This window comes from Phyllopteryx taeniolatus, chromosome 15 (assembly GCF_024500385.1).
Source record: "Phyllopteryx taeniolatus isolate TA_2022b chromosome 15, UOR_Ptae_1.2, whole genome shotgun sequence".
Classification (NCBI taxonomy): domain Eukaryota; kingdom Metazoa; phylum Chordata; class Actinopteri; order Syngnathiformes; family Syngnathidae; genus Phyllopteryx; species Phyllopteryx taeniolatus.
The window spans coordinates 9411736-9435815 of record NC_084516.1 but is presented as its reverse complement, the minus strand read 5'-3'; the positions used below and the strand labels follow the sequence as shown (position 1 = coordinate 9435815).

Sequence of the window (24080 nt, the reverse complement as noted above, 5' to 3'; positions counted from 1 at the left end):
TTTTGTACCTCATTTTGACCATGGAGTGATGTTATACTTGGTTTGTGAGTGGCATCCAGCATATTCATAGTTTGGGTTCACATTGAAATTACTCCATGTGAACCTTTGGTTTGCTTGAGGACCTTCTAAAGTCGAACACAATCCATATGGAGATATTGGTCGACGTTTGATTTGTTCAGATTTTGTTCATAGCGTATAGTTAGCTGGACTCTCACTAAATCCATAACCTTTGGTGTTTTCTTCTTATCTTACATTATTCTTCCCCATGTCTCGCTTGATGGGTCATACAATGTGATATGCTGCCGTATGCCAAGGCGTTTTTGCACTGCCTTACAAAATTATAAGCGCAGGCAAATTACTGTAGGCACTTTACTTGGCAACACTTAAATGATTATTGACTGTTGTATCATCAATATATGAATGAGACATTTAATTCCCTTCCATGGCTTAATAAACTATCATTATATGAATGATGGTGTTAAAGAGCCAGCCTTGTAAAAGCTCTTTCTAGAGAACATATCAAAAATTGACTTTTTAATTGGTTGTATACACATGTTGGGGTCTCTGGAATGCCTGGAGTTTGAAATTAAACAATCAATTTTTTTGAACTGCCTGTCAGAAAATGTATGCCATGCTTGCTTGTACCTGGGTAATCATCCACCATATATTTTTTATTTTTTTGGGCAACAGCCAGATTAAAGTAAGCAGAGCAAACATTACATGGTAGGAGTCATTTTCACAGACAACCACAGTAAAAACACCAACAAAAAAACTGTTTCAAATTCAGGTTAAAATCCTGCTGTATCTGTGTCTCCACTCTCCTCTTCTTGATTACTGAGATGAATTGAAGTTGCATTAACATTCCCTTGAAGAAATTACATTTTATCCAATTTTTTTTTAAATTGAAGTGTGTCACCAGTACTGGAACAAGTGATTATCTGTGTATGAGGGTCCAGCTGCAAGCAAACTTTGGTCAACCACTCAGTGAGTCAGATTGTGGGTAGCTATTAATGTGTCTTCAAGAATGTCAACATATTTTTCCGAGGAGGAGGATGGTGTGCTCTCTGGAGGAAACTACTGTGAACGTGAATTCAATCTAACACATACCCACAATAACCAACCCTTTAAAACACAAATCATATCATACTATTTGTATGTATATTCAAACTAATATATTGTTTCATGAGTCCAGAGATTACCACAGATGAAGATACCCATTCAAATAGTTCAGATGAGTCTCCCAACAACCTTCCCCCCACACACAGTAGAAGTGCTACTGCTATTTTTGCTACCAGCATAACCACAAAGTAGATTTCCCCGCCACTTGGATGTGTTTCTGTGTGTGTGTTTGGTGCAGATTTTGTTGCATTGTACTGCAGCCAATGTAGACGCAGTGTCAACTTTTCCTACAAGACTACCCTCCTGTGCCCCCACCCCTGCATACCCTCTCTTGCACTTACTTCCATTCCATTACATCATGGCCTATTCTCCCAGCAAACCTGATAAAGCCAAGTTGTTTTCACTCTTTTCACTGATTTGTTCTATCTGTTAAGTCTTGCAACAGACGGCGACACAAGAGCAGCCCATGTCCATCAATATTCTGTTGACAAAAGGGCAAGCGAGGGCAAAAGAGCAAAAATGTACTATGTCAGTGGAGTAACAAAACGTTCAATTTAGGTGGAAAATGAAAGGGTGGGAACAGCAGACTCAGCACTAAATGGTTTCGTACAAGCATCTACTCTGGTCTCTTTGCCAGATATCGTGGAGTTACAGTAGTGCCTGAATAGTTTGGATTTTACTCTTATTTTTGTGTGTAATCTATTGTTTCCTCATTATTATTGTACACCAAGCTTTGGTTCTTCTTCTAAAAAAAAAAAAAAAAAAAAAAAAGTGTTTCTCTCTCTATTCGTTCTAGTTTCATTGCTAAAACCCCCAGAAATGTATCAGAGAAAAAGGGTCCAACGTTCATACGCATTTTCACAAACAGGAAGTGTGTGCGTGTGGGAGACATCCACAGAATCCCACGCAGGGCTATGCTGTCTTGTTTACATTCCCATGTATTTTTGTCGACAACTACTTCACATTGCCTCTGTCTACTCCGTTTTGGTTTTTTTCCCCCATTTTTTTTTTTTTTTTTTTTTTTTTTTTTGTCCTTGCCCCCATTTATGTCCACTTCAGTTAAGCACCTTTCTCCCCAGTTCAAGGTTGACCTCTATTTTGTCTCTTTAGAGAACTGAAGTGGCTTATTCCTGTTGAGATAGCAGGTGAATCCTTAGCCCTCTCAGTCCTTGATAGGGTTTGACCTCCAACTGCACTAATATTTCCTTCCTTCCTGTAATATTTCCCCAACTAGTCTTTAGAATGGGAAGTTCGCTAATTTGCTATCATTGTTTCCCTTTGGTATATTGTTTAAACCACTGGTTGGAGCTGTGGCAATTACTCCACAAACAATTCCGGCAGCAAGGGTCTGAGGTCTGGGGTTTGAATCCAAACCCTGTCCTGTCCTGTGTTGGGTTCGCATGTTCTCTCAGTGCTTGTGTAGGTTTTCTTTGGGAACGCAGGCTTCCTCCCACATTTCAAAAGATCCTTCTTAGGTTAATTGAAGGATCTAAATTGTTCTTGTGTGAATGTGAGTGTGAATAGTTGTTTGTCTTTATTTGTGATTAACTGGTGACCAGTTCAAGGTGTACCCCACCTCTCGCCCAAAGTCAGCTGGGAGAGGCTCCAGCTCACCCGCGACCATAGTGAGGATAAGCGGTATAGATGATAAATGGATGGATATAACAATTGTAGGTGTTTAACAATCTCTGTTTTGTGTTACGCAGGAAAAGCGAAAACGTCAAGCTGAGATTGAAGACAAGAGAATTCAACTCGATGATTTGGTTTTACAGCTACAACATCTCAAGGTTGGTGTGTGTGTGTGTGTGTGAATGTGTGTTTTTTTTACAGCAAGTCTTCAGTGCCACCTAACACAACTGTGTCCAAGGGCTGGGCGTAAAAGTCAAAGCAAATCTCAATGTGTGGTATCTTGGTATTAAATTGTTTTAAGGATCAGTATATCACATGCACATTGTACATGCACAAAATAAATTACTACCATGGGCTGGCGGAAAAACTTTGAGTCATCATTCCAAAGTGCCTTTTAACTATGGGAACTAGATGGCTAATAGGTTATTAGTGTTAATAATAGAGCCACAGGGAGCAATTTAATTTGAGCTCCTGAACATTTCACCCAGTGTCAAGTCCCTTGACTTCACAAATATGATCGGAAATTCAAATAACGCGAGAAACAAATCACATAGAGACATCTTAATCATGTGATCTGTTGTAAATGTCAACCTTAACACCATTACTACTTATAGTACTCTTTTTAGAATTTATGTTAATTCATGATATCATAAACTGGACATAGGGATCAGGCTCCCCCTCTGTGAATTGATTGTAAATGCTCCCAGAGATATGCGTGGGAAAATGTCCGTTGGTTCTTGTTTCGCTATAAATATCTAGCCAGTGGAAATAAAATACATTCCTTTCTCTAATTAAAGGCCTTTAAACACTTGAATGAATGAAAAGGTCCTTTATTAAGTACATTTCAATCCTGACTACTGGTGTTTTCCAGCTATAAACACCCACTTATGGAAACATTGACAAAGGACTGCTGATTAAAGCCATGCACACCTTAGTTTTTCTGGCCATTAAAGTATTGTGCTCAATGCAGTGGAGTCCTTCATGCTGATACCAAGCAATGTGCTCTCATAAGAACTTAGTAGGATGTTGGATGAAATGTTAAGGACAATGTTAAGTTCATAACTACTATTTTCCAGCAACATGAGCTCTATGCATAAGCATAAAACCCTCACAGGGAGATCCCAAGACGGTGCCTACCACAACACACTCCACAATGTTTTACCATTGCATAAATAATTTAAAAGCATTGAGGAATGTCTCCCCATTACTGCTTGAACAGCATAGCTTTTTCAGGTTACACAAAATATGTTGGTTTTCAACAAATTCTGTTGCTAGTTTTTCCAGGTCAAAGTGTTTTTCACATCTGGTCCACTGTTGCGCTCTCAAATAGTTTATACAGTGTGAAGCTACTTTATTGCATGTATGTGTGTTTCATGAATAGTGTTTCAACGGAAGGATCCGTTGCTTTGTATTAAAGTTCTTACTTCTTCCACACTGACAGAGGAGGCAGGTCATGTAGTTACAGGTATTCCTCTGTCACTCTAGCAATATGTTATCAGTTTGATGATCCTAGAAATAGTCGGACCCGATACTACTGCTGCTTAGTACCACTCTGCCAACATCAACACAGGCGTAGCTGCAAGATTTAAGAATGGTCAGTCTTCAATGTCTGCTGCGTGAGTTTAAAAAGGTGAGGCTGAAAGGAACCTGCTATTTTTCTCTCATTATGATTACATCTGTGCTTTATGTAAAGGAATAGGGTGTGCCAGTACAATTATATGTTTCGATCATCCATCCATTCATTTACTGTACCGCTTATCCTCACTAGGGTCGCGGGCGTGCTGGAGCCTCTCCCAGCTCGAGAGGCGGGCTACACCCTGAACTGGTCGCCAGCCAATCGCGGGGCACATAGAAACAAACAACCAGTCACTCTCAGATTCACACCTACGGGGAATTTAGAGTCTTAAATCAACCTACCATGCATGTTTTTGAGATGTGGGAGGAAACCGGAGTACCCGGAGAAAACCCACACAGGCAATTGATGAAATAATCAATAGTGTTGTGACTGCAGAATCTGCACTATTGGAAAACTTGCTTTATTGAGTGCAACACCTCCCTGGAGTCAGCACACTGCTATGTTTACTTTTCAGCATGCACCATCAGTCGACTTGATGTAATCAGCATCTGGTCACACAGTCCCATTAAATGACTGTTACGTCTGAGTGCCACGCGGTCAAGCAGCATGAAGTAGGCTTTGTAGTATGCCCTCCAGGGGCCTGGTGCCCTGAGAAAGGAAAAGGAGACAAGAACTCAGTGATTTGATAAGGACAGCCGGGCCTCTCAGATTGGATGCATTGGTCTGCAAACAAATTAAACATCATAGTGAATTTAAAGTCAAATATTCCCTGTACCTCTGTGTATTTTTTCCTTTTGTATTTAACCTACTACTAGTTAAATATGTTTTAAGGTTTATTTTACTTTATTTTAATAGGTTGTTTTTTTTAAGCCTGTCAGAATCAGAATCATCTTTATTTTGCCAAGTATGTCAACAACACACAAGGTCCTCTTCCTGTCAGCCATTTTGGAAATGACGTCATTGTTGGACTGTGAGGCAGTCCAATGGAAATGAAAACTAAATTGATGGCGAGTCAGAGATTTATGTTTGACAAGTGTTTAACAGCACAGCATTGACATTCACACCTACGGGCAATTTAGAGTTGTCAGTTAACCTAGCACGCATGTTTTTGAGATGTGGGAGGAAACCGGAGTGCCCGGAGAAAACCCACGCAGGCACGGGGAGAACATGCAAACTCCACACAGGCGGGCCCGGGGATTGAACCCCGGTCCTCAGAACTGTGAGGCAGACGCTCTAACCAGTCGTCCAATAATTTTCCATTGCTCCATTATTATATATTATTTCCATTGTTGTCATCTGTCCTTTGTTTTGTTTTTATTGGATCCTGAACATGAAGAGTGTATTATAAAATGAATGCATGGATGTTGTTCAGTGGGAACAGAATTGGTGAATGAAAGTGGGGCATTGCGAGAACATACAGACCGAAAGATAATTCTCATAATTATGTTATTTCTGGGACGTCAAAGCAGTTTGAACCATGGTTTATTGATCTCTGCTGAAGTTTACTAAAGACAACCGAGCCATGTTCTGCCTGAAGTCAAGCTGATTAGGATCTCTATATTTTGCAACATTGTCACCTGAGATGTGTCTGTTTGCAGTCCAAAGCCATGCGGGAACGATGGCTCCTCCAGGGAATGCCAGGGGAACAAGAGGGGGCACGGTGGAAACAGCTGGAACTGGACGAGGAGCAAGGGAAGATGCTGGAAGACATGATACAGAGGTATTGTTGTTTGTAGTCTTCCTGGATCTTTCAGTACTTTGAACATTTTACGTTTCTTTGTTCAATTGGATCAGGCAGAGAGGCAGAACCAATGCAAATAGAAGAGTGATGCGAATAAGCTAATTATGTAGTCTTTCATTTTCAAGTGGATTCTGTGTCAGTCCGTCTTCTGTCCAATCCTCATTTCAGCAGCCAAGGTCAAATCTGCCCACCCAATGACTCAGAATGACTCAATCACATTTTGTTTGTTTCTCTTCATACAGCCGTGCATCAACTCTTAACAATCGGGCTACATGCGACACTTTGATTACATCAGTCGTATTTGAAGTGTCAACCAGGGTCTTAAAATAGAGCTCTAATTTTGTAATACGACATGTGGCACATCACAAATATTCTCTTGTCTGCAGTCACAGTCACAAATTCACACCAAAGTATGAACACTGTAAGTGTAGAAAATAGCTCCTGGGTATTTTAGTAACAGCCACATGAGTTGACTGACAAAAAAAACAAGCGAGCAAGAGCTCACTCATAATGCCAGAACAGCTGCATCATGACAGAGAGATAGGTGAAAGTGGGATGTACAGTAATTGACAATGCAGGGAGATGTTGTGAACATTGAATGAAGGGGAGAAAATGATGTGATTCTGTGCGCACTTCCTACATTTGTGTCTTGGGGAGGAGTTTCCTGATTCCCTTCAACCATTATGTGACTTATTTCCAGATGAAGTCGGTGCATGAGCTCACTGGTGCTATGAATGAAGTGCCAGCTTTTGTCATCATTACATTTGACTGTAGTCGGCATGAAGTGTTGTCCTCTGGCAGGATGTGGACACGACCTCACTTTATCCTTTGTGACAGTCATAAGTAGACAGTCAGACGTGACCAACACTGACTGAACTTTCGTGCAGTGTGTGGGGCTTGACATGAAAGAGGCTGTGTTAGCCACCGTCTACTGTAGCTTATCATCAATGCTGAAATAACGGAAACGTCACTCGAGGCCACATACTCCAGGATAACATGGGCGCTAAAAGGTAAACAGCAGTAGTGAATGGTCAAAGCACTGTGGGGCAGATTGTCACTTCATTTAGCTGAATAGTCTTGTTGTCGGATACGTTTTGTTTCTCACTGAGGCGATATTGAACTTTGGGGTTTGTTTTTTGTTTTACTTTGCTACACTCCTGTCTGTTTAGGATCAGCATTCACTCGTTTTTATTAAAGAGTGCTGTTTTCAAATGTATACGGTGTCGCAAGGGGGCTGTAGATGTAGCAGTCCAAACTTGTACAAACATGCACAGATTTCTGACCAGGAGCATAACCAACGCCAAACAATACCAAAAACATACATAGCAAATTCAGAATTCATAGATGATAGATCAATATGATTAGCAAGGCTTTTGTAACATATGAATGAGGGTGCATAAAGTCAACATTTTCTTCATGTAGCATCAAACAAACTTATGGGGAACATGAAAACCCACATGATAAGCTTTACATAAATAGCTATCATAGGACATATGTAACCAATAGCTAGTTACTAATCTCAGGAACCCTTTTAGCTGCATTGACCAATGTCCCATGATGCTTTGTAGCAGTATCTCTGGTTGGGACACAACAGTATTTTCACAATAAAGGCACAAAGAGTTTTTGATTCCAATGCATAACCACAGTTATGATAAAAAACAGGACGCATGTTGCCAGATTCTGCTAGAAAGGTGATCCCAGCGGACACCATGGAAGCTGTTGTGATTATGCCTAAAATTTATGATCCCAAAATAACCTATAACCTCAGCAACCACTACAGATTGGACATAGTGGTGTGAGGGATTGAGTGCATGAGATAAGGTATGACCACTTACACCTCCTTCCCCTTGTAAACATTTCCAAGTTTGGCTCCACTGTTTTCTTAGTACATGCACAGAAGCCAAGGAAGCATCCTTTCCCCATCTTCTTTTTACAACTGTTAAACTTGTAACATGTGCGCCACTGGACACTTTAATGATAGAAAGTGACCAAGACAAAGCCAAAGCTCTTTTATGGGCTCTCGTGTCTTGTCACGACCTGCTGAGCACATAAGTAAGCAGAGTGTTAAGGCGTCACAGAGTTTTAAACAAATTTATAAAAGAAAGAAAGGAAGAAGCCGCCAACCAAATCTTCAAAACACCATTATGAGCAAGAAACGAAAAGACGGGGAAATCAACATCTTTGTGTGATTATATTACTTAAACTGGAAATAACATAAAGCTGGAGGAACAGCATGATCTTTGTGCTATACACTTATGGAAATCCCTATATATAAGATTTTTGGGTCATAAACCAAACTTTAGAAGCATACAAAGCGTCAGAATGGTGAAGAAAGAGGAGGCATTGTGTGCAGCAGAGGACGCTCACACTGCCTGAAGGACAAACACTGAGTGAGCTGTGGGAGTTTTACAAATATCCCTATCATTACATGGCCGCGCTAAGTAAACAAGAGAGAGAGGAATACAGCGTAAAAGGCCCTTTCACAATGTGGCACTGACCTGACGTGTACCCATACTGTGCTACTTTTGGACTGCTGCTATATATTTCACGTTACACAGACATATTTAGCCACCATTATAGAGGAGCACAACGGTTTACGTGCCCATGCAAATGGTGGATACTTTGTATTTCTCGCCCATTTGATTTGAGATATGCTATGACATTGCACAAAACATATCCAATGCAAGAGCTTTACAGTATCAAATGTTCTGCCTTTACCAAGGTCCTCATCATGTTTGGTTTTGATTGACGCTGTCAGAAAGGTATTATTTTAAATTGTTTGTTGTAGTTGTAGTTTGCAGTGGTGTAGAAATGTATAGCATCATACTAAAAGCTGTTCCTAATGTTTTACTATGTTGGGTAACTAACTGAGGTATCAAAAATATTAAACACTGGTCTCATGAAGCTGCATTATGATGCAGTGTAGTGAGGATTTTCCCTGTTTGTTTTCTGTCGTTCAAATGTTTCAACCAATCCAGCTATTTACAGAGACATCGAAAGACGGATATTTTATTCTATCTGACCATACAGTCAGTCATTTAACAGACTAAAGAACCATTAATTTAGACCAAACCATGCCAGACGAGACAAATTGGACCTCTGGGATATACTGTGTATGTTTGGCAGAAACAAACTATACTTACTGCAGAAAATAACACTGAAATGCCTGTTCCGCATTACATAAGGCTTTGAAAATAATCGTCTTTTGCCTCAGTGTGAAGCATTGGTGTTTAGATCACTTCTTTGTATGGTTACCTCTTCCAAGAACATAACATTTCGGAACTGAGATTGTCCACCGTTAAAACTTTGCTCCATGTAGGCTAAGAACTGTAGATTAATGATGTGGTAAGGACTTGTTAACTGCTTCCAAATGTAAATGTTTTTGGGGTGGGGGAACTGCATTTTATTTTCTCGTGTAACACGGGACAGGAAAAAACTTTTAACTAAACATAGCAGAAAGGAAAGCAAACAGTACATGCCAACATTGGACTATAAAGTGGTGCTTCAGTGTCCTCTTCATCAGGTGCAGCTACACTATATAGACAGTTGGACTGTACAGCAGTAAAATAAGCTTTATTAACATTTAGGTTTGCAAAGATAATAACAGATGCATTCATTTAACATTATTAATGTAGTTTGCCATGCTGTCAAGCTCTAAATTGCATATCACCTCTCTTTGGGCAAGTACAAGATACACCCTAGACTGGTCGCCAGCCAGTCACAGTGCACATAGAAACAAATAACCATTCACACTGATATTCACACCTGTTGGCAATTTGTTTTTTAATGAATCCAACATGCACTTTCTTTAAATGTGTACCTGACGACAAACATGGGAAGAACATGGAAAGTCCACAGACTCCACACAGGAAGGCTGTTAATCAAACTTGAGCATTATTAGATTTTTGAATGTGTGTGTATAAGCTTATATCAACTCTCATTAGTGGAACTGTGCCTTATGTACGCTACATATTGCCCAAAAGAAACCAATCAGTTTGCCTCAAGTACAGAGCAATGAAAATGTTTCTCCATCACCACCAGTTGCTTAAATAAAATCCAAATGACACTTTTTATTGAGTGCTCTCCGGTCTCCGGTGCTTTCATCCGTGCACACCCTCCGGGTTGACATTACAGCTGTGTAATTTGGACAAACTGATGTTCTCATTTCGAGTACGTTAGAAAAACAGTGCAGACCAAATACATAACGTCAAGTCAAGCGCCAGCTCACCCATGACCCTAATGAGGACAAGTGGTATTGGAAATGGATGGATAGATGGACTATCTGATGAACCACAGCAGAGAGATGAAATGAGAGAAAATGATAAACTTAAATTTAAGATATATTCATGAAAGGAAAATACATTTGAGACTTTTGCAAGAGCATAGAAGTAATAATTTTTTTCACCGGTAAAACGCTTGGGAAAATGGTGGCTCGCTGGCACCGCCCGCTGAGGCTTACCTCAACCAATGTGATCTTTCCAGCAGCTCTGCATCTGTGAAGCTGGCTCCCAAGAGAAGAAGCACACCCAGAAGGAAAGTTCACATACTAGCACACATGAATTACTGTGTAAAAATACTCACTTCTTTACCGTGTGGTTAGATCTTCTTCTTCCTCCATAGCATCAGTCGTTTGGTTCGCCTCTGAATCTCCAACGCATGTGGGCATATGCACACAGTCCACCACCAGACATAAAATCAGATATGGACTACTGCCTGTCCTGTATGATGTGGAAAGCAGGGCGTATCTATGGCAACTGGCCTGCGGTTGGCTGACAGGGTGGGACAGTGACATTGACACTGCGTTTTCTTTTAGCATTGCTGCTGCCAGATGTATACATGCATTAAAAAAATTTAAAAAATCATCAGTCTTTAATGGACAGTGATCTAGTATTGCAAAAAATATGTATATTAAAGTCAACAATCTCACCACTTCTTTTTCTACATACTGTAAATGTAGCATGAATCTTATTTTTTTGAGGTGACTAATATGAGAAAGGATGTAGCCAGACCATGGAGGAGCCATGACACAATCATGCAGTACAGTATAACAATGTACAGAATTTCATTACTCTTGTTTGCTGCCAGCGTTGGTCGTGTTTCTGGTCGGGTCACTAGAGGGTGCCAGTCACATGTAATACTGTATGTACTGTATGTGCTGAGCCTTGCACAATTAAAAATCATAGAGGGGTCCATTACATTTGACAAACTGCAAGATGGAGGCGTCTAGCTTTTTATTTTTTATTTTTTATTTTTTGTTCCCAGTGCACTTTAATATTGGCAACTTGAGGCTCAGCATCCAAGCAGTAATTTCCGACCAGGGTACTGTCTGGGGGTCGGGGGCGAGGGGTGGGGGGGGGAACGGCTAAATCACAAGAAGTGATGCAATATCACTTAATTTGTAATTTTCCATTAGATGGCAGAAGGTACAATAAACCTGTTGCCATTTATACAGCAGTGTATCAGCTTTGTATTCATTTAAACAAATCCAGGTTTCACACTCACTAAATTGAAACAAGATCCTCATTATTCACTATTTAAGGAAATACCTTATATCTACATTGAAAGATGAGAATAGCACCTGGTAGAGCAGAGACCCCTGCTGAGACTAGCGGGTTGAACCGATAAGTTAACTTGTCGAAGAGAAAACATAACTCCTTGGGTTAAATAAGGAAACAAGATAAAGAGGACCAAGGACAAATGGCTCAAGTGCCTGAAGTGGATATAGTCCTGCTGTAGTTGGAAAGATTTGTATACTGCTCATTATCCTTGTTTGGGGTTCCAAGGTTGGCTAGTTACTATCAAGAAGTTTATAGTTCCACCATCCAACGCAATTGGGTTTTCAACCAATGTCTCACTGCAGTGAATCTACTGATAAGAAGACTTCTACCCCTTTTTTAATTGATCTGGAATACCAAATTTCTGAATATCCTGTCTATTAAATTTGTCACAAACAGAAATGTGGTTGATTGACTGCTAACCCATCACCCTGATGGGATGACCACTGTTTATTCTGTAAAACTGTGGCATGTACAACAGTTTATAACAGTGCGATGAGCTGAAAGTCTTCTTTCTTCACACATAATTATGGCACACACATTCCTTGCATCCCAGGGGAGTGTACTAAAATGTTGTACAGTGCTGGCAGGCTTTGAGGAAGCAACCGTGGTTCTCCTCCCTGACCACTTCCTACTATTGTTGTTACATTCATCTCATAATGTCCTTGTGTGCAAGTGTGTTTGTGTGTGTGTCCCTTACATGTCACCGTCTTAGAATTGATGAGGACTGAACTGTGGATGGTTGTGGTATCATGCTGTGTCCTAAATGTAATCCCAAATTGTCTCTTTTCAAGATTTTGGCATACTTGAAATGCTGCAACATGCATTAGAACCTCTAAGGTCAAGCACAAATCAGTTCTGGGATGCCATCTATTCCTTTGTAAATCTTTTTCCCCAAGAGAAAATAGTGGAAAGCACACCTCCAAAGTCAAAGACAATCTGCCTCACAGTCGAGAGGCTCCTGGTTTGATCGACTCTTTGCTTGTTTGTGCTCCCTGTGTTTGCATTGGTTTTCTCAATGCACATGCATGTTCGCTCATGTAAATTGTAATGCTTTGTTTCGGACCGGCAGTCACTGATGGTGTCGTGGTGAATTCTGTGCAGGTAGTGTGGGTTCAGTTCCCACTCCGTGACAGTGTGAATATGTGTGTGAACGGATGTATGTCTTTAAATGTGCCCCGTGATTGACTGGTGACCAGTCCAGAGCATAGAAATATAAACAATTAGTTCCAGGGTTTAAACTGTTAATTTAGTTACCCTATGGAATAAGTGTTGGAAAAAAAATACAGAAAGAGTTAATCTTATGGTGCCCACATGAGATATGATCAAATATTGTGTGAGGTCATCCATGACATCGACGAACGAAAAAAAATCTTAGGAACAAGCAATAAACACACCCAGAATTGAATCCTTTGATTCTTTTTTTAAATAAGGTAATGTGGCTACGATGACGTGCCATGTGTGTGACGGCAGTTCAATGTTTTACCGTGTGTCTTTTGAAGCATATTTATTCGACTTGGGAGGTTTTAATATATGTGAAATGACTTTCCTAAAATTTAAACTGGGGCTTAAGCTATTACTTGGAAAGACAGCTAATAGGATTAGTACTGCAGGATGTTTTGGATGGATCATGTTATTGTTGAGCCTTCATAATGGATTATTTAACATCTCACTCAGGATAAACTGCTTTGAGCCTTTACAACAAAGATATGTTTCTACTATAACCAGCTGCATCCATTATCTGGCTCAGCATTGGTACTTTGCATCAAATTAGGCTGTCTTGCTGAACAAGTGCAATAAATGCCATGTTGCCATAGAAGCAAACAGTCAGGCATAACTGTTCTGGTTTGGATTGACATCCAAACGTTTACGCATACAGAAAGATTTAAGGATGTAAGGGGCTACTGACATTACTTACCTTTCATTTACTTAACTAATCAAATGTCGACATGGGTAAAGATAATAATAGTAGTAGTAGTAGCAGCCAGGGGCATCACACCTGATGAAAGGTTTCAACACCCACACTTTTAACACTACTCTCCACAAGGACGAAATTAACCGCATAAATTCAATGCATCGAACAGTCACTTCCAGTATGCCGAGGCTTGTCTTACTAAATAATATGTGATTGGTGGAAAACAAGCAAATGCGAGATGGGAATGAACTTCTTCTTCTCTTCTTCTGTCTTGTCACCCAGTGTAGAAATTAAGTAGTACAATGCAGGCATGCCGACATTGTAAAAACACGTGACGAACATTTTTCCAGATGTCCCTACCGCACATTCCAACTGCATCTTTTAACGCCACATCCTCAATCAGAAACAGAAACTAAAAAAAAAAAAAAATGTTGACAGTGAACTCAGGTCCAAGCCACTATTGCAGGCAATTATAATTATAATTATAATTGACATGGTTGACTCTCATTGGAATATAATGTAGAGCCAAATCCTACTATCACACTAACCTGTTTTCAATTGTGTTGAGTTGTCTTTGGACTGTCAGACTTTAGCAGCCGCAGGATGCAAGTCAAAAGCAGCAAACCTCTCCAGTATCGACTAACGTGTTTTATGTGTGTGTGTTTGCAGGCTGGAATCTGAAATTAGCACACTTGAGAATGAAGAATCTCAGATCTCGGCTAAAGAGCAGGTTTTACGGGAACGCCTGAAGGAGACTGAACGCTCTATAGAAGACCTGCAGAAGGTACAAAATATGAACCTGGAAAAAAAACCTGCATAGTTACATGACAAGTTGCAAAGTAATGCTTCCGGAGACATAATTAATGCGCCTCAATACAGATGATACTGAATTGTTGTCTTGTTCAATTGAAATTGAACACAATAGAGCACAACATTAGGTACAATTATGCAATCTTAACGACATCCAGTCTGAGAGTTGTGGCCAAAATGCTCCCTTTGGAAAATTAATACCTCCAAAGTCAAACACAATCTGTCACAGCGATCTTGTCGACCTCCGATTTGTTTGTACTTTGAAGCTTTAACAAGTTTAAATAATGGTAATAAATTGAACATACGGTAAATGGAAATAATCCATTCTAGGATCAAACAGTTGCCATCATAAAACCTTTAGTTCAGATATTTTAAAGTAACATTATTAACAGTCATACAAGTGTTTCAAAAAGTCAATGACTGTTAATATTAAGCCATAGTAACACTCAACTTAAACTTGAGCGAAGAATGACAAAGGCTTAATGCCGAGGTGAGTCATGTTGGCGAGCCACCTCACACTGCCAATTCCATCACTTCAAACTTAATTTTTTGCTTGCAGTGCTCTCCTAACTTTTCTATGGGGAAAACCATCAGTGCTACCTAAAGTGCCAGACCCTCTTTTAAGGTGGTCTTCACCACTTTTACACCTGTTGCCAACAGCGATCCCAGACTGTTAAGTGACACGGAATCACACGTAACATGCTCACCAACATTGTGTGCAATCTGTTAACGTGCACACACAATTTAGCGCCCGCGATGTGGGATAGTAGTAAATAAGGCCCTATAAACTGTAAAACACTCCATCTTAACGTTGTGTCATCGATGTTGACGTCTTACTGCTTTTAATGAGTCCCCTTACTAATTACTTCCAAAGTATATTCTGCTTCTCGTCTTCATTCATTCATCTCTTCACGGCCCTCACTGATGCTGTTCCTTTCGAATGTAAGAATGAAAGTTTTGTGTGACTTTATAGAGGCATAAATATATAGCAAACAAGTTTATGAAAAGAATTAAATCACCAGGAATGATGAGGTTATTGTTTGTTTTTCAGAGTCTGATGGCCCATGATGGAGGTACGATCGATGTGACACACGCATACACACACACACACACACCGTCTAACTCTCCTTGTCTCACGTCTGTGTCCACAGCAACTGTAGCACCCCAGAGATTCAAGTGCTTATGCAGCAAAACTGTCTGTGTGTGTGTGTGTGTCACTGCTTTGTGTGTGTGTGTTTGTGTGTTTTTGCATGTGCGTGTGATGGGAAGAACAAAGCAGCAAGGGCTTACAGAGCTTTTTGGAGAATAGTTGGGGGGATAAAGCCAGCGACTGCTGGCTGCAGAGTCATGGCCTTGTGTGAGTGTGAGTGTCAATAGTCTTGCTGAGCATGGTGTGTGTGTGCGCGTGTGTCCGTGTGTGTGTGTGTGCGCGCGTGCGTGCGTGGGTATGTGTGTTTTAGAGGTAGTGTGCAGAGTTAGTATGTCTGTGTGCTCTGTCCGTGGCAATCAGTGTGTGTGTTTGAAAGTTCATGGGCACGCTCTGGCCCGAATCGCTCCTGCCTCAGCGAGATTATTGTCTAAACAAACACACACTGATACATGCACACACATTTGGAAACAACAATGACACCTTTGGGAAGAACAACTAAACAACTATCCTTTTAATGTCTTTGTGCATATAATGTGTATTGTGTGCGTGCAATGACACCATTGGGAAGAACAACTAAACAACTATCCTTTTAATGTCTTTGTGCATATAATGTGTATTGTGTGCGTGCGCGCGTGTGTGAAATTGAATGGTTCATTTCATCACTTTGTATTTATTTGTGTACCCAATGTGTGTGTGTGTGTGTGTGTGTGTGCGTGTGTGTGTGTGTGTGTGCGTGCGTGCGTGCGTGTGTCATTTTCTGCCTCCAACATTACTTTCATACTAACCTCCCTCCACCCCCCCTCCCCTTTGCTCGTGCTCAGTAGAGGCCACCGGCTGCACGTCCGCTTCTCTCTCGGACGGCGCGGAGCTCGATCCCGAACGACTCATCCTGGCCACGCCGTGCCGGACCAGCCCACGTGCGCCTGGGGATAAGGCAGCGCCAAGACCCGGTAAGGATGGAGATGATGACAAGGGCGAGGGAGAGGGGAGGAGGGGAAAAGGAGGGGGTTCGGTGAGCGAGGATGAAAGGGCATCAAGTGTTTGGGACGAGGCCAAGTTGGATTAGACGCACACAGAGCACAAAGACATAGAAAGGTTAGTACTTCAGTGTACATGCTTAATTAACATCAGACATCAATATATGCTAAATAAAACATTGGAACAGCACAGACATTGAAATACATGCTCAGTAGGTGACACATTTTTGACATTCCTAGACTTTTAAAATGTTTACTAGTGGCTACTTTTCATTCATATTTTAGGTGGAGTAGAAATTGCAAGATAGGACACTTTTTCTTGAAATTTGTCCGAAAATAATACATAAACCTGTATGAGAAAATTCAAGCATATGCTGGAGGTGGGTATCCATTAGGGTACTGGTCCAAATTAAACAAAGTTTTGAATTGATGGGTGGTGTGTGTTCCTTGTAGTTATAAGATGAGGGGGAAAAAAACTTAAAATTTAAATTCATAAATGGAATTTGGCCTAAGCTGTTGTTTAGTTATTTAGCTTACAAGTCTGTTTAATTATATTATCTGATGCTGACTGTGCCAGGTCGGGATTGCAAATAAGAATCTATTCTCAACTGCCTTATCTGGTTAAATGAGTAAAAATAAATTATCCAAAAACATTTTTTAGCATTTGTTGTAGCAGGATTAATATTTGCAGAATCATAAAATATGAATGGTAAAAATTGACAAATAACATGAATAACAGTGCAACCTGAAGCTGACTGATTAAAATGATTGAATTGTTTGATAAAAGTACATTAGATGGACAACTGTCTTTGGGCACACCTTTAAATTCAGGAGCGGTGTGGAACAAATCTATGCTCCCAACAGTTAGGGAAATTACATTTCTCTTCCACCATGACTGGTGCCCAAGTGCACAAAGTAAGTCCATGAAGGCATATGCTTCAATGCGGAATAATTTGGGAGCCCTGACCTCAACCCCATCAAACAAACTGAGATTGTGAGTCAACATCGCTGACCAGTGATCTCACAAATATTTTTCTCGAGGAATTGGGTAGCCACTCCATATTTTCTTCCATTTTCACCTCTTGTAGCTGTAATGCCAGGTGTCCCAAAAACATATTAAAACGTATTTTATATCAACCATACTGCTTGACGTGAGCACAATTAAAATAAAGGCATCTGCTACACAAGGTTTAATGATATCCAATACAAGAGCTGTATCAAATATTGTGCCTTTCCATCTTATATTTTGGTTATTACATGAGAGAGTCAAATATTTAAAGTGGGTTGCACGCTTGCCTATTTTTACCATCTTAACCGATTTTTAAAATGTGAGACCCTACGCATGATGAGGAAAAATCAGTATGTTCTTAATACTCTTCTAGTGTTTGGCATACTTGACCAAAACAGCACCCCACACGTAACAATACAGTATCTCCATGAAAGTTGTAGTACCACGACTGACCTGTGAGAGGCAGCATGACTGCTGGAAAATACAGCGAAGAAGAAATAGAGGCTAGGCTAACTGTTAGCTTATCTGGTAACTACATTGCAGTCATTTTTATTGTGGGGAATAACTTCGGAGAGACCCTCAACACAACCAGTTGCTCTTCTGTTTATGGAGTCCGGCAACAGCACAAGCTTCAGGTCACTTCCTAATCGGCTAGCCTTCCACTTAATGTCACAATCACATCGTCGGTGGATCGGCTGAACTCTGTGTTGACCACACACATAAGGATTTGCGCTCCTGTATTGCACAGGGGGCGGCACGGTGGACGACTGGTTAGCACATCTGCCTCACACTTCTGAGAACCTAAGCTCAAATCCGGCCTCGCCTGTGTTCTCCCTGAGACTGAGTGGGTTTTCTCTGGGTACTCCGGTTTCCTCCCACATCCCAAAAACATCCATGGTAGGTTAATTGAAGACTCTAAATTTCCCTTAGGTGTGAATGTGAGTGAGAATAGTTGTTTGTTTATATGTGCCTTGCGATTGGCTGGCGACCAGTTCAGGCTACACTTTCATTCCAGTATGACAGGGGTACATATGACTGCATATATGTACAATTGTGCTCATAAGTTTACATACCCAGGCAGAATTTGTGAAATATTGTTTTGTTGTTGTTGTTGTTTGTTTTTAAATATGACTGATGACTGAACAACAACCGTGATTAATTTCTGTGTTATGTTTTGTTTAATGATAATCCATCCATCCATTTTCTGAGTCACTTCTCGTCACTATGGTCCAGCTATCATCGGGCAGGAAGCGGGGTACACCCTGAACTGGTTGCCAGCCAATCGCAGGCCACATTGAAAACAAACAACCATTCGCACTCACATTCACACCTACGGACAATTTAGCGTTGTCAATTAACCCACCATGCATGTTTTGGGGATGTGGGAGGAAACCGGAGTGCCCGGAGAAAACCCACGCAGGCACGGAGAGAACATGCAAACTCCACACAGGCGGGGCCGGGGATTGAACCCCAGTCCTCAGAACTGTGAGGCAGACGCGCTAACCTAATGATAAAACAAAACATTATTAATGATAATGTTTTGTTTTATGATAATGCTTTTCTGAAATGCTTTTAATTTGAATCCCATTTAAATAAAATTAAATGTGTTTCGCCTGGTCTTTCATGTTTTCTTAAAAGAATTGTACACATCTTAAAAATTCTGCCTGGGTAATCAAACATATGAGCACAACTGTGTGTTTTCATATTTACTAAAAAGTAGGGCTGTGAATTTCAAAATAAGAGAGGAAATAAAAAGAAAGTATTATGTGTTCAAATAAAGTGCTTACTTCAGAATAATTATTTGAAAAAAGTAACAAAATACAGATAATACTTCATGTTTTGAAGTATTATGTTTAGAAGCAAAATCATGCATTGTAAAAATGCGTTATACATAGGTAGAAGGGTTTTCCAGAATTTTGAGGTCAACTTTGGGGGTGCGCATTACACATGAGAAATTACGGTAAACAAATTAATTAATTAGATTACTACCGCTCTGACAGTGTCAATCAAAACAGAAAATTATTATCTTTGTAAAAGTAAAATATTTCATGCTCTTTTTCATACGTATTGCCGCATATGAAGTTGTGGCCTACAGTTCTACAGGCTAAGCTTTGTAATACTGTGATTGTCTTGAAGGTTTTTGTCCCCAACTTCACGCTTCACTCCTTCCACCTTCTCTACCCCCTCACTCTTCCTTCACACCCCACTCCCTTCTGCATTACCCCCTCTCCCTTTGTAACAGCAATGTTTGCCATGGAGATCAACGTGGAGCATGACCCTCAGACTGGCGAGCAACGCATCCTGTCAGCGAGCCGTGTGAGCCCCTCAGAAGCGGGGTTGCGCGGCGTCAAGGTCTACGACGACGGCAGGAAAGTGGTCTACGAAGTCACTTCCTCCGGGGGCGTGTCCACGACCTCGCTAGAGAACGGGTGGAGCTCCTCGCAAGTCGACCAGCTAATTCAGAGAGCAGCTAGACCTGGTGAAGGGGGAGATCGTAGGGGGGGTCAGGTGTCGGTTACCCCGGCTGCCCCGCAGGCCTACTTATTGCCAGCACCTGCGGACGATCTGTCCCCACCATCCTGCGCCCCGCCATCCATCCCGTCGAGCCCGCCTGCCCAGGTCACGCTGCAGAGGGAGACTCGGGTAGGCATGATGCCCCCATCCTCGGGTCCCATCGTGACGCAGCCTGGCCCTTCAGCCAGCCCAGGACCAGAGCTTAGCTCCATGCCCCAAACCAGCGCTGAGCACCCAGTCACCATGGTGTTCCTGGGCTACCAGGACCTGGAAGACACGAGCGAGAGCCAACGGCTGCTCGGCTTTGACGGCGCCGTCAAGGCCGAGGTGGTACTGATCGATGAAGACGACGAGAAGTCCCTGCGGGAGAAGACGGTCACCGACTTGTCCATTATCGACGGCACGGCGGCCGACCTCGTGTCGGGTCGACCGGTCACGTCTGAGGCCGTCAGCACAGAACTCTCATCCGACGGCCGCGAGCCCAACAGCGCCGCCTCGCCCCCGCCAAATCCCGACGCCAACAAAGCCCCACCTCCTGGTCTCACCCCTGCCACAGGTACAGACAAGAGGAAATGCTGCAAGTGCTGCATAGTCATGTGACTGAATCTTCTGCTTCCTTTTTATTTTTATTCACAACACCCCTCTTTTCCCTCTGTCTTTGGATGGTTACTAACTGAAGCCCCTTCTCCTCTGGACTCTGAACGGCTCCCACACTCACGACCGCACGCGCACACTCATCGTTTGACTTTACTCTGTTATGCCTTCATTCAGCCGTGCATTTCTGCTTTTTTTTCTTCCTTTGTGCCAACACCGTGGTTCTAACCTCCTGACAATTTAGTTCAACAAATTCAAACCAATCAGCAGGAACTCATCTGTAATAATTCTGCTACACTCGTGGCAAAGAAAGACAGAGCGCTGGAAAAAACATCCATGTTTGTTTGGGAAGCACGGATAGAAACGGCTATTCTCACCTAGATTTCACAGTCACTGTGTTTCCAAGCAGACATTATGGAACCACACAATCACCTTCAGTAAAAACGGTCATAAAACACTTAAAAAATAATAATACAATCATATATCAATTGTTTTTCCTACTCTGTCTCGTTAATTCCATACACACACAGACAGACACAACTTAAAGAAACAAGTGTTGGAGTGTGGAGAAGGTGTGTGTCTTAGCAGGGAAGATGGGGAGGGTCCTTGTTGCCTTGGTTTCTTCATGTGCCTCTATTATTCTTCGACCTGAATAGTCATAACAAAATAACTGAACAATAAGATTTACTCTTTTATTTAGTTTATTTTTACCAGAACATGTTGTTGTTTTGGAAAAAAATTCAGATATTTTTTGGGCTTGTTCTTCCAATGAAAAAGTGAGCTTTAACATCGTCATCATCGGTTCTTGTTTTGTCCATCAACTCAGGCTATTCCACCGATGAAGTCATTTCCTCATATTCAGTCACTTCCTAACTCAGCAGCCAATAAGAAGCCATGAAACACATTGGGGAATTGTGCAGCCATTTCTCTCTGTTTATTTAAATCACAAATTCACAAGCACATTGGGCACACCACCAGTGACAACAAATAGCGTGCACACAAAGATTAATATAAATTGCCAACCACCAGTATGGTAGTATAGTGCTTAGCAGGTCTCCATCACAGTCAAGAGAAATAAGATTTGTTTAGCAGAAACATGCGTGTTGTAAGTGAAGGCTCTACATTTTTCATAGGTGTGAATGTGAGTTTGAATGGTTGTAGGGCGGGGGGGGGGAGGGGGGTTGAATAACTCGGGTAAGTCGACTTAAAAAATGTCGACACAAAATGTATGCCTCGAAGCTCTGCCGGGACAAAAAGAAAAGTTCTGCGCGGAACTGTGTTTGCACCGCGAGAATCCATGTTTCACACAAACATTTAATACAGACGGACGCAGTGTTGTACATAAACTTTGCCAAAAACAACAAAGGAACGTCTGTAAGTGATTTTTAAGACACTGTTAGATGTATTATGTAAATGTAACATGAAAAGTATGTTAGCTGAAGGTAGTTGTTTTTTTTATTTTTTATTTAATTTTTTTATCCCGAAAATAGTAATTACTAGCGCGCTGATGCTAATCGCTACTGCTAACTGTTTAGCATATAGCATTTTGCTGTCTCAAATTCTGTACACCAAATTTCTACCATGCACTCAGTAACAACATATGCAGTTTAAAGATTGACTTCCATCCCTCATAAATGACAGTAAAATGCATTTTAGTAGTAAAAAAAATAAATAATTGTATTAGTGGGGGGTGTATCGATTCTCAAAACATTCGCTAGCGACAGCCCTAGTTGTTTGTCCTGTGATTGACCGGCGACCAATCCAGGATGTACCCAGCTACGCGACCAAAGTCAGCTGGGATAGGCTCCAGTTTCCCGCAATCCTAATGAGGACAAGCAGTATAGAAAATGGATGGATAGCCAAGCCGCCGGTATTGTGACAGACAATTTTCAATGTAATTCACATTGTCTGTCACAAATAGTGGCTAATAGACTCAATTAATTGGTGGGGGCTTCGTCAACCTGAATAAACACCGCAACTTACACATGCACCTATCAGTTATGATATTAGGTAGGACTAGGTGGCTTCACTTAGCTTTACTATGTATCTAATACATAGATAGCGTGTGTTTCGGTTGACATATTCACCATAACACAGACTGCCTGTACAGAAGACATGGCATCTGTAAAGCTGTGTTTTAAGAGTGCCGCGGATCGCAGCTTGGAACATGCCAGGGCAAATATTTCAACGAAGCTGACAAGAGAATTATCATTAGATATACATATAAAATTACATTATTATTATGCAATTATATAAATGCATTCGTACAAATAAAGGTCTAATCCCCCAATGAATGCCTTACCCATAACAGGTACCCTCTGCAGTAAGAAAATAAAAACCTTTGCCACTATGTGAGGATGTGCGTTACAGGCAGTTTAAGGATCTAACTAATCAAATCCACAAAATATATTGAGTGGTGCTTGTGTGGCTTAGGTGTGTAATAGTCATGTACCCTTGCCACCTTTAATCATAATTCAATACATCATATCATCTTGGAACAAAACAATTAAGATTAAAGAGTTTAAAATGTGACCAAACAAAAATCAAAGCTATTTCTTCTCTAAATGGTCCTGGTAAAACCAAATAATAGTTTGCCTTAAAATAAACATTTTTTATTTATTTAGTGCGATTGGCCACTGCTGCTGAGTGACCGGCCAATAGCACGCCTTGTGTCGGGATTCTTGTGTAGGTAAAAAGAAATGTAAATACTGTAGGCTCTATATCCAATCCAGCAATTTATTTTTCACATCTATAATACACGCGATACACTATTATAGACATTTTTAATGTCCTATGATGCAATATGACAAGATATTTCTGTTTTTATTCTCCTTCGGCACTTATTCTCGCATTTAAAACACACCCAACTTTTGTTTTGCTCCCTTTGACATCACAACCTCATGTGAACTCCTAACTTCTAATTCCTTCTGCAGATGTGTCACGCTGACTCCCGAAGGCATGCGATTATGTTAAAAACAGTTTACAGAGGCAGGATCCTAACTATCTCAATAGATGTGCATGGTTGCCCATTAACTGCATGCTAAGCATGTGTTTAATTTCCCTCCCACACAGACCACCAACATTTATAGATTAGATATTCTGGCAACCATTGGGAATGCAATTCAGGGGTAGAAGCTGTTGCCATTAGAGTAGAATAAATGGTTGAAATTCCTGCGATTGGCTGGTGTAGCCCACCTCTTGCCCAAAGTCAGCTGGGATAGACTCGAGCTCACACTCGACCTTAATGAGGACAAGTACAATAGAAAATAGATCGATGGGTTGAAGTTTGAAGTTAATTTGACTGGTTGTGATTGTGCTACCTGATGGTAAAACATTAATTGCAGCAAGCACAATAGATTTGTGTTCCCTTCTTCAGTATCACAGCATATTCAAAGTTTGCCTTCTGAAATGGTGCAGACTATGCAGAGATTTATCATCAAGAAGCATCAACGAAAGCAAATACAATCACCATTTCTAAAATAGTTAGGGCG

At 41.0% G+C, this 24080-nt stretch overlaps 1 protein-coding gene and 1 long non-coding RNA gene across 7 annotated transcripts in view; one reads left to right on the top strand and one right to left on the bottom strand.

Annotated features, from left to right (window-relative positions):
- The window catches only part of LOC133489834 (PALM2-AKAP2 fusion protein), a 127596-nt gene that overhangs the window by 69205 nt on the left and 34311 nt on the right, over window positions 1-24080 (top strand). For 5 of the 6 annotated variants that reach the window (XM_061798995.1, XM_061798993.1, XM_061798991.1 and 2 more), the window contains 6 exons: window positions 2826-2906; window positions 5923-6044; window positions 14205-14319; window positions 15397-15418; window positions 16317-16445; window positions 19724-20551. In XM_061798995.1, the coding sequence (XP_061654979.1) occupies window positions 2826-2906; window positions 5923-6044; window positions 14205-14319; window positions 15397-15418; window positions 16317-16445; window positions 19724-20551 (1297 nt within the window). The remainder of the gene's footprint in view (window positions 1-2825; window positions 2907-5922; window positions 6045-14204; window positions 14320-15396; window positions 15419-16316; window positions 16446-19723; window positions 20552-24080) is intronic. The other variant, XM_061798992.1, reaches the window with a different exon arrangement.
- Window positions 3468-11184, bottom strand: LOC133489838 (uncharacterized). Its single transcript, XR_009792010.1, has 3 exons — window positions 10647-11184; window positions 5902-6024; window positions 3468-4972 (listed from the first exon to the last, which is right to left on the bottom strand). It is a non-coding gene; the product is annotated as an uncharacterized LOC133489838 (long non-coding RNA).